The sequence below is a fragment of the Calliopsis andreniformis genome, chromosome 3 (genome assembly GCF_051401765.1).
Source record: "Calliopsis andreniformis isolate RMS-2024a chromosome 3, iyCalAndr_principal, whole genome shotgun sequence".
Classification (NCBI taxonomy): domain Eukaryota; kingdom Metazoa; phylum Arthropoda; class Insecta; order Hymenoptera; family Andrenidae; genus Calliopsis; species Calliopsis andreniformis.
The window spans coordinates 18,358,271-18,369,562 of NC_135064.1; the positions used below are offsets into that span (position 1 = coordinate 18,358,271).

Genomic DNA, 11,292 nt, shown 5'->3' on the forward strand with positions numbered 1-11,292 from the left:
TTATATTGTAAATATTTGAAATTAATGTAGATCAAATAGAAATAGATGATAATACAATTTACTGTTATTTTAATCGTGCAACAGTACGAGAAAATTTTACTGTATTTGATTTTAAAATTTTATTAATAAGCTTTTTACGTAGGTACATCAAATTAGTTATGTTAGCATTGCATGAAAATTACAAATTTTATATTGTTAATTAAGATATTATAATCATTTCATATAACGGACACATAGCAGAGGCAGTGTTCTCTTGTTATCAAACTTATAACTCTAATATTTTTTTTTAATAATATTTTTTAAATGTATTTGCATTAATTTAGAAAACTTTTTTTAAATAATCCCGAGAAATGAAAAAAGATCTAAACCTGCGAAGAAAATTAAATTTAAAGTTTCATAGTGCATTACCATTGGTGGCTTGTAACAATCTAAAGTACTTATTTCTTTACTACAGTGTTTACTACAGTCATAATTCCATCTTAGACTAAATTTGTGTTAAGTTATTGCTTTTATTGTGGAACTGAATATAAAAATAGTAATTATCATAAATAGTTTCACCTTAATGTCATAATTTCAATACAAACATAATTTTCTCGAATAGTCGCTTTCAGAATATCGCTATATTATGTAAATATAAGATAATATTTAGATGAAATATTTGATATAGTTCTAAGTTTTTCAACGATGTATTTTATCGTAAAAAAGATATTCTAGTAATCTAAAATTTCTTTTTTAAAATTACAGTAAAACTCTTATAATATTCAGGGAATCTTTTTATACTTTTGAAGAAGAAAAAAACATAATTATTTCGTTAAACATTCAGAATAACAGTTTTCACATACTTAAAAATTCTGCATAAAAATTCTTTCATAAAATCACATGTAACATTATTGTACAAACATTGTTGTACAAAATAATTGTATAAACAATGAACATATGTTTAATGATGATGTTACAGTCATGCCATCATCATGTTTGCATTAACTAAAACTGCATGTAAGATTAAAAAATTAAAAATATGCAGTTTCTACATAGGAAAAGCGTAATCGACCGACGAGTCAAATAATCGAACGAAAAATATCAACTTTATATACTTTTTGTTGATAAATTTCGTATCATTAGTTGTTTTCGATCACGAAGAGTAAAAAGAAAATATTTTGAACTTCCAAGTACTTTATACTGGAGTTTCATATTAAACTTTCATAGGTATCGCGATGTTCATTAAAATTCTTTTATTTAGATTTATATTTTACTTCATCCGGAAAAGCTTCTCTTGGTGGTACCAAACTAAGCATCATTACATGACGTTGATAGGCTCTAGAATTACGAAATTGTGTATCCGTTCCATGAAAGCGGTCTAATACTCCCAAAACTCCAAAACATTGGTTAAATCTGGAACAGCAGAATTTTTTTAACGATGTTCAATTTACAATATTCTGAACTTAGGGGAATTATAATCTTCTATATGTAAGAAACACTATGAACTAATATTATGAAGCTATACTGGCTATTCTACGCCACTGGATAAAATAAATAAGCCCTTACGAATGAATGTGGTACAAGTTAATTTCACCATATTCTAAAAGACTGATGTACAAAAGGCAATAACTCCGAAAAAAAACCATTAATAGTCTTCTTACTTACACCACTGTCATTCTTAGGGGATCAAATGTTTCTGACTCTGTTACAATTACTTACTTTAAATGATGAAAGTCATGTGCTTCTGGAGATGGGAAGAATGGTAAATGGTAACCAGAGTGAGCATTCAACGTGGAAAGAATAGCAAGCGAAAACCAAAGCCAAGCAGTAGCCACATGAGAACCTACGATAAAAACTCCCAAAAACGGTGGCAATAAGTTTGAGCCAATGTGTTCTAAGGGATGACAATATAGCGACGTTACAGCTATGGGAGCTGTCCATTCATGATGTTGTTTATGTATATATTTATATAGATAGCGGCTATGTAGAAATCTGCAATACAATTACATCGTTACACAGGCTAGACTGTCACAATGTACAATATATTACCCGAAGCGATTAAAGTCGTACAATAAATTCGTAGAATATATACGGTGTCTCGTAACACGTGGGCTATATTGCAGGCACTGGTTCAGTACCTACAGTCAATGAAAACAGTTCATATAAACATACTATGTCTTATTTGACCTTTCTGTACGAGATACGTGAAGATACTCGAAAGCCCTAGTAAAGACTTGAAAGTGTTAAAATACTCCAAATCATAAAATTGAATAAGGGTTTCAACAAATTCGGGGACCATCAGGGGGGTATTGGAAGAGTAGTATCCACTGTGAAGAAATCAGATAGGAAAATATGATGAACATAAAATTTGCTATATCTAGTAAACAAGGCCAAATAGAACACATGTTCATACGAACTTTCTTCATTGCTTTTAGGTGCTGAATCAGTCCCTGAAATATGGTCCCACATGTTACAGGACACTCTCTGTAATGCACTTTCTGTTTGCGTTGAATAAAACAAAAAGGGGTATTTTAACAAAAGGAGGAATTCACGTACCTGTGCGAGTAATAAAATCCAATTTCCTCGCATAATATGTGAATAGCGATTTCAACGAGTACCCAGTGGAAGGTCGGCAATTCGCGCACAGGGGGGTAACCGCGCCATTCCATAAAGTGATAACTGACGTACGCTAGAGGAACTCCGACAATGATCTGATTGAACAGTACTTGAGCGATTACTTTGCACAATTCCTTCGTGTCGACAGGCTCGTTTGTGCCGGGTTGTATTTTATATCTCCGCAAAGCAGCCGGTCGATTAGTTATATCTAAAATTGTATAAATGCCACCGAAAACCCAGTAGACGATAAACGTCAATCCTATCGATCCTGAAACAAATCAGTCTAAATGTGACAATTTTTCATTCCAGCAAAAGAGGGCGTTAATATTTTTCTATTGTTTTATTTTCTCTTACCGTAAACCCAGAGCGTTACTGGATTATCGCTTAGTTTATCTAATATTTTGTCCCATTGCGCTTGCCAAAAATCACCAGAAGCACCCCAGAATCTTTGCAAATGCCTAAAAAATAAAGGAATTCTAATGTGAATGTAACGATCTCGTTTATTATCGGAGAAATTTCTTTCTGAACGATGAAATCTTTGAAATTTGATCTTCTAATTTTAGAAATGTAGAATATATTGTTTGTATACCTTATGCGATAAAATTTACCATGTTAATGAGTTGCAAAAGGCGGCGAATCCGATTACGACAGTACCGATTACGAAGAGGACGCTCCTTAAGCTGGAAAGAAGGGTTGGGGGTGTCTGATTCTTACAACCATCGCCGCTCGCAGCCGCTACTGCAAAAATAATTGACTGTTTTAAAAATTTTATAACCATGGTGATCTTGGTGACAGCTTTAACATAATCTAAAAAGTGTTACTTCACCTTGGTTTTTATTCAAATGAACGAAAAATACAGAAAATATTCCTTATTAATATGAAACAAAATTTTTGTTATTTTATACATTATTTTAAATGACATGATAACAATAAATAAGAGATAAGAACCTTCTTGCGAAATTATGATAAATTTGCTATCATTCAAACTTCAAACTTAGTTTTGAAAACACTGTATAATGATTAAACATTTTGTACTCCTTTCAGTGAATACCTTGATCGTCTAAAGTTTCAGTCCCTTTGTTTTTAATATTTCTATATCTTCAACTCGTTTTTAATCAGTTAATTTTCGTAAAGCTACGTATTTAGCTATCAATGATTTTGATAGAGACATGGATAACAGTCGATAAGCGTAATGATGACTACACCTTAATATATTTTATTTATTAAGTATTTTAAGAACGAGTTAAATATGAAAATTTGTCGATCGCGTTTGGTAAAATTCAACAGAAAGGACAGAGTTTGCACAACAGGACGTTGCACAAGATAACCCGGATTCGATCGACAATGCGCTGAACAACCACTCGACTTCAGGCCCTTTCAAACCCGCGATTACATGCAATTACCGTTTTTAGCGCTTCGCAGTTAAGTTGCAGAAAAGAGTACTCTGTTGCCCACGATACGTGGACCGAAATTAGATTTTAGAAGAAATTTTCTGTAACATAAATTTTACGAAATATTTTGAACCGAATGAAAAGTCAGATAATTATAATTGAACTTATGCAAATACTTAGATATTTTCGTGAACACAGACAAAACAGTGGAACTTAAATAACAATTTGTTTCAGGCTGCAAATGCTGTCATTTTTCCTTTGCTTTTTATATTCTTTCGCATTTCTGCATATTATATGCATTCTCTATATTTTTACATATTTTAGTTTCTCATACATAGTTTCTCATAATGCATACATAGCCCTTACTTTTCTACAAATAAATACAGATGTGAAAAAATGTATCGATTTATTTCATAAGAGACGCACAAAATGGTCCATTATGACATACAAACGATGACTTGTGACTCTATAAATTCAAACCTATTTGAATGTACACAAAATACGATTGAGATTCTAAATAATTTTTATTTTTGGACAATTTTATTATTCGATTGATGAATCTCTCATCAAAAACTCATAGAAAAATATTGAACTTATATTTCTAGTTGCGAATGACTCATCCTTATCGTATTTAGCTGCAGCTGACAGTTGCACGTGGACTCGAGGGTCGGTCACAAACTGAAGAAAAGGCATCGACTTTCAAAACGTAAACAATGACGAACATTGAACGTCGAACGAAGGTCATCGTTGATTTCTATCTGTATATATCTTGATCTGAGACACTATCCTATAGCATACTTAAAACAAGGCCTGAACTGAACAGACATTTACAAAACAATCTAATTGATGAATGATTTTCATACGTGAACTCGATAACACTGTTTTATCAAGATCAACAAAACATGCATACTTATTGACTACTAGAAGAATAAAAAGAAATCACAATCTACGTTAGTTACGTAGCGACGTTGCTCACATGGCCACTTGTGACATAGTAAATGCACTATTGGCATTGATCTTAACTCAAAACATTAGAAGTTATACAAACACAGATATTCGCTGAAATGCAAAAAGGTCTATACGGAAGTGTTTTGACCGACTTGATAAACATGTTGTTTACATAATTTAGTGATAGCGCGTCAAATCTAAATTTATGCTACCGATCATTATAATATAGTATATCATCTCACAGATACTGTAATGAGGAAATGTTTACGAATAGTTTCATTCTAGGCGAGTTGTATAAAAGTATAGTAGATAAGAGTACAAGTAAGAAACGCTTTTTTCTTCAAGCTTCATGTAATAATAATTTACATAATGCCATTAATAGTTTGATTGGCTGGGAAGCCATCGTTTGGCTACTTCTACTTACTACAGTAATCCCTCGTTACAAGATCGTTGTTAATTCGCTAGAACTTGAAATTATTTGACGCAAAATATGAAATGAACCCTTCTTCAAACAGTCGCAAAGAATAAATATCTACGCATCTCGCGTTAATTCTTAGTAAACTGAATCCTAATATGACTACATTAGCACTTACATAATTGACGAAACGCTTAACATTAGATATCGTTAACTCTTTTAGGCATAGAGAAATAATCAAATTTTTAATGACCATATTGCATATGTATTGCGATAAAGATGATCCTTCAATTCAAAAAACATACTTTTTTAGTTATAGCTATAAATCAGTCTACTTTTATTCATTATGCAACATCAAAATTATAGATTTCATTCGAAAAAATCTTCGTGCATAAATTACAAATTATTTAAGTAATGACAAGAAAATAACCTAATGCAAGTAATGCATAACTATTTTTAAGACCAATTATTCAAGTAAGATTACTCTATATCAATCTTATGTATTTATTAAATAATTTGTTTCTAAGTTCATAAATCGATGGCTTAATGGACAAACGTTGCATGTCTATTTGGTCAAATTTGAGACTTCATGTTACAAAATAATACTATAAAATATATTATAAAATCTCAAACTTGAGCAAAAATGGATACACAACGTTCGTACATCAAATCATCGAAATAGACTCATACTTGCCTTGAAAAATATACTTCTTCGACTTGTGTCACTTTTAAAATACATTTTATTATTTAATACAATTTGTACATACAATGACGAGAAAAAGTCCCATAAAAATTCTACCATCGTACCCAAAAGAAATATCGAATCTATGTACCGTTAAAATTTAAATTCTACATCACGAAACGTACGGTTTCGCAACGTCGTGAATTTTAGAAAGTATTCGACAGTAGAGAGCACGCTTAACTCACGTTTCGCTGCGTGCTCTTCTTCGTATTGTCGCCTTTGTTGCCTCCTACCTTTTTTCCGGAACAACATTTCGAGTAGAGTCATTGCGAAGCTGGTCCCGCCAGGATCGAGCAAAGGGAGGCACTGTTTTAAGATTCACGCTTGTCCAACTGCGAACGGCATCACATCGTCAAGTGACATGCACTGACCACAGACGACAATGTTTGATCGTCGACTACGCTTCAGATAATAATCGCCCCTCCACCACTCTCCTTTTTGTTCGCGCCACTTAATTTTTTGCGGGCCTACGTAAATGTTAGGTCGCTACGAGATTTTCATCCAAAACATCTTGGAATAGGAATTTCGGCTTTGCAGAAACTGGTCAGGCTTGTGCTGATGCATTTTGAGATAACTAGAGAAATGCCATGATTTTTATGCTTTTTATTTAATTAATATTTTTTTAAAGTTTGAACATTTAACAGATTCATTGTTAAAGATAAGAAGAGTAATAAGCTAGAAGGTATATTACAATTATTGCATTATTTGTATATATTTAATACTGATGAATTCTCAAGTACTTTTTTGTGTATCCGTACCCTGACCTTACCGTATTAGGAGGAGCTATTTATTCGGTATTAATTTATTTATATTGTCTATGTATACGTACAGTCTTACGAGAGTATATTGAAACATTACACATTTACGATAATGACCTTCGTATTATCCTTTTTATTACCTGACGCGATTTATGTTGGATTTACGTGAACTAAGTACGGATTTACATCACATATTCGAATTAAGATTTTAATTACGATGTTCATGATAGGATGAACTCGTTAACATATTAATATTAAACACTTTTTTGTAATTTTTGTTTACGCAACGTAGTCTAAAAATTTTCCAAACGTTATTGTACGAAATTTGTTTATACCTTATATATATGCATAATTTGTTACTAATATGATATGTATAGTTAAGATTTGTTATTAGTTCATATGCAAAAGCTAATTGAATAGTATTTTTGTCGTACATATATTTTTTTTAAGATCACCCTATAGGAGAAAGCTGATGCATATCAAGCACTAATCTGCACTTAACTGTAAGTTTTTTCATCTAATCTCATTTCAGAGACAAGTCCCTGAGCTTGCATTTAAAATACCCGTATGAATGTAAAGGTCTTTGAAAGGAATATACATATAATCCAAATGTTACACACCTAATAGCTTTCTTAAATGTCAAGCTAAATTGAAGGGAAAGTGGAACACCCAGGTATTATAGAAACCAAATTGGATTAGGTACAAGCTATTAAAAGCATTTAGTCTGTTGTAGAATAATTTTGTAAAATATGAGTTTAATAATTAAATCAAATTACAAAAGATACGAGAAAAATATTTGAAAAACATTTTCAACAAATTTTATGTATTTGAATTCTGAACTGATGAAAATTTATTAGAACAAACTTTTTCCGTATTAAACTAATATCGTTTTCCTACGAAGAGAGATAATCTTAATGAGAGGTTTAATGAGTAGAATTACGTAGTCATCTATTAGAATAACAAAAAACAAAGTGGAAAAATGATATACAAGCAATTTTCCATTAATTAACCAATAGAATATTTTTATTTAAAAAAACTTTTTATCAATAAAAATAACAAATATTCTACCTTCAACATTATAACTAATGAATAAAGAATAAATTTATTTCCAAAGATTAGTAATGTTCCCTACTTATAGCTTTAATTTACATATACCTCATGAATAGACATAAATTTAACAGCAATACACATTTAGATAACGTATATTTCATACATATACATAAACATCATTAAAAATCTAATTACAGCATAAACTATATATTCTCGAATACATTTTCCATTTCTCCTAATACCACGATTGTCAACAAAGAAAGTTTCGCAGTGTAAACACATTACGTGACTGGATCAAGGACCTGAGCCACACACGACAGCTTAATCTTATTAAACTCAACATTGCCTTCGTACTATTCATTCTATTATGATCACATTTATGGCAGTTGCACGTCCCCCCATTGTTTTCGACTATTCAATGAACAGGGTCACGTTAAGCGTTTTAACGCAAACACAAATTTCGTTATTGATTAAATTCGTATCGGTCATCTCGAGTTTGCAAAATCAAAACTGTGGGATAGGTCGGTAAAATAGAAACGATCCTTCCTGAGACGCGTCGTATTTACCGAGTTGATACATAAGTTTTCACTTTCCCTCTTCACTTAACGAAAACAATTTCTAATGGAAGCAAAAAGTAGAAATACAACGTAAGAAGTCAGTAGTTAAGGGTTAATCATGTGATCTATAAAGATCAAAAATAATGGTGTGAAATTAAAAAAGGAAAAGAATATCTGTAACACTTGTTTTTTACCAGTTCAATAAAGGTATAAAAATTTCCACCTCTGAAATGAGAAAAACCATTCCTGGAGAGTCCTCTGAGTTAATGTTTCCCTTAATCAACCCAAATGTTTTGAACAGCGTCAGTGACGCTGGCACCTTGGTAGAACTTCGTCATACAAAAGCAGGTGTCATAAATATCCTTTTCCCAATTTATCGCTCCGTCATTTACGAGCTCTAAAAAACGCATCAATAACTCAATAAATTGAACAACCACGCGTATCTGTACTAGTAAGGCGATGTCATAAAACAACACAACCCGATGCGCAAATATCAACAACTGTACCGAGAGGAAAAAAGGGAGAAGCGACGCGGAACGAAGTTCTGCATCCAACCCCAGAGTTCCAGGAGACGTCCAAGCGTTCCTGTCCATAAAATCTAAACAACGTACAGCCATGCTCGATCAATTAGCAGGTGTTTTATTTACATTCCCACCCGAGAGGCATTCTTCCCTCCAAAAGCGAATGTCACTAGCCGACTGTCTGTTGATACACAAAGCGACGTCGCGTTTTCGTTCGCGCAGCGATGGGAACAGCGAACGCGACAAAGCAAACTACTCAGCGGGATTAACTGTCGATGAACCGCGGTGCGCTAAGGCGAAACGAAAACAGACAGGTTCGATGGAACGTAGTTTCACACCGAGTCGCAACTGTCACAGAGTGGCCGTCTCGGTGTTCGCTCGATGCCCGAGCGATGTTATTGTTTTCAACTGTCAACAGGAGGGGAGTCGTGAAATCTTCCTACCTTTGTATTGGCTCTGCACGTCCATCATGGTCGACGATGGTCGCGTCTACGAGAAAGACCACGTAAATCCTTGTATCTGGAGCCAATGGATCGCATTTGCCACAGTACACACGATAGTCGATAAACGCGGACCGTTGATACTGGCAAATGCGCCGTAGCGCTCAGACCGCGTTCCTCTCAACTTGAATATATGTATATACGCTACGCTTTCGCGTCTGCTGGATATACAGGGTGTGCGTGCTGCAAATTGACGTTTTTGCACGATCGAGTATTGGCGGCAATTATTGGGAATAGGGTACGGTACGACTCATCGATTTCAATGACCTTCAGATGTGTCGTCAAGGTCAATGCCCTGAGGAATTTTTTGTCGGTCGTTGCAAGGATTTCGTTTCCGAAATATCCGAAAGTGTTATGAATAATATGTAATGTATTCCGTCTTGAGTTGGGTTTGAGTTATCTTTGAATTAGTTTCAAGAAGAATCATATAGCTATGTATAAATTATATTAATTTGTGTTGTTGATGGTATCGTTCTCAACTAACACTGATAACAATGTAGTAGAGCAGTTTGATAAAATGTGTAATGACCTTTTTTAGACTGATCGAAATCTAACTTAAATACTAAAATAATACGATAAATAATACTGGAAATTCTTTTTTGTGAATTTTAATAGGTAGAATTTCTTTTTTATGAATTATAACAGGTTTGTGGCATAGCAGAAGGTATATTAGTATTGTTAAAAAGGCAGACAATCGAGTAAATAAATGTATACAATTTTATCGATATTTTTCTACCAACTACTTATAAGGGACAGAGAAAGTATCCAGGGGCTGAGATTCCAATAAAAGTCTTGTGTAAACAAATTTATTTGCAACCTTTTATTTGATAAAACAAAGGTTATCTTTACACTTTTTATCACAAATTATCGTATTTAAAAGTTAATTAGTTTTTTCAAGTATTAATTACAAAACATGAACATCGAATATTAAACGTCAACAGTAACTTGTAAATTAATGTCAGTTAAACCTAAAAACAAAAATAATCGTACACCTCTTTAGAACGAACAATATGTTTAAAACAAAAACAAGCATACATAACTTAAAATTTCCTGCTTAGCATCTAACTATTACAGTCAAAATCAATTGACTAGTCAGCTTAAAGAGGAACTGTTTATTTTTCGTGAATACCGATGGAGTCTTTGAATTTATACAAAAAACTCGTCTAAAAATGTTAAAGTTAAATGTGAACAATTTTCAAGGAAATGACTATTTAATTCTGTTATAAAGATAAAGTTGAATGAAGCTGAATTGGATTAAAATGCATACATACCAATATATTAAAAAGTTGACCGGCTCAAGCACGTGTTTCCCAACGAATCTACGATTTTGGCTAAACAAAAATGGCCGCCTATCATACTCATAAAACGTAAAATGTGCACTAACTTCACTTCGTACTTATTAATCTTGTGAAATGATTACTTTTCTAATGCTGTAGATGTGTCGTTATTTAAAAAATAATTTCATAAATGGGAGACTGACATTTAAAGCTTGTAACAAAGATTATAGACGTTTTTCGTTAGTTAGTTTTAATCAAGTAAAATAGCAAAAAATGTAAATGATAAATATGACTAATTTCGAACTCAGGAGTTCAGTGTATTAATAATAGACACGTATTACAGAAGATTTTCTTTTTCAACACATATTCAATTTTCTTTTTGAGTCGTCTCTCGTGAACATCTACCTATTATCGTATACACGTTGAATCTGCAGGTTGCTTCTGACGTATGAGTCAGCTGTTATCACCTGTTGTGTCTTGTTGCAATGTATGTTTAATATTTGTATATATATATATATATATATTTCGTCAAGCAGTA

The 11,292-nt window shown here is 32.7% G+C and overlaps 1 protein-coding gene and 1 long non-coding RNA gene across 2 annotated transcripts; both read right to left on the reverse strand.

Moving 5' to 3' along the window:
* Positions 1-120: 120 nt before the first annotated feature.
* On the reverse strand, positions 121-6,486 carry LOC143177356 (fatty acid hydroxylase domain-containing protein 2). The gene is made up of 6 exons (XM_076375231.1): positions 6,325-6,486; positions 3,204-3,333; positions 2,950-3,053; positions 2,536-2,863; positions 1,699-1,971; positions 121-1,392 (listed from the first exon to the last, which is right to left on the reverse strand). Exons 1-6 carry the CDS (start codon positions 6,356-6,358, stop codon positions 1,233-1,235), a joined length of 1,029 nt encoding a protein of 342 aa, XP_076231346.1. The 5' UTR covers positions 6,359-6,486; the 3' UTR covers positions 121-1,232.
* Positions 6,487-8,035: 1,549 nt separating this feature from the next.
* On the reverse strand, positions 8,036-9,400 carry LOC143177357 (uncharacterized). The gene is made up of 2 exons (XR_013001552.1): positions 8,963-9,400; positions 8,036-8,853 (listed from the first exon to the last, which is right to left on the reverse strand). It is a non-coding gene; the product is annotated as an uncharacterized LOC143177357 (long non-coding RNA).
* Positions 9,401-11,292: the final 1,892 nt, after the last annotated feature.

Excerpts from the sequence above, each read along its gene's own strand:
- LOC143177356 (XM_076375231.1), bottom strand. The coding sequence starts at position 6,358 with ATGACTCTACTCGAAATGTTGTTCCGGAAAAAAG. Across the intron at positions 3,334-6,324 it reads AATGTTGTTCCGGAAAAAAG|TAGCGGCTGCGAGCGGCGAT; the intron begins GTAGGAGGCAAC and ends TTATTTTTGCAG. Across the intron at positions 1,972-2,535 it reads GGATTTTATTACTCGCACAG|ATTTCTACATAGCCGCTATC; the intron begins GTACGTGAATTC and ends ATTGTATTGCAG.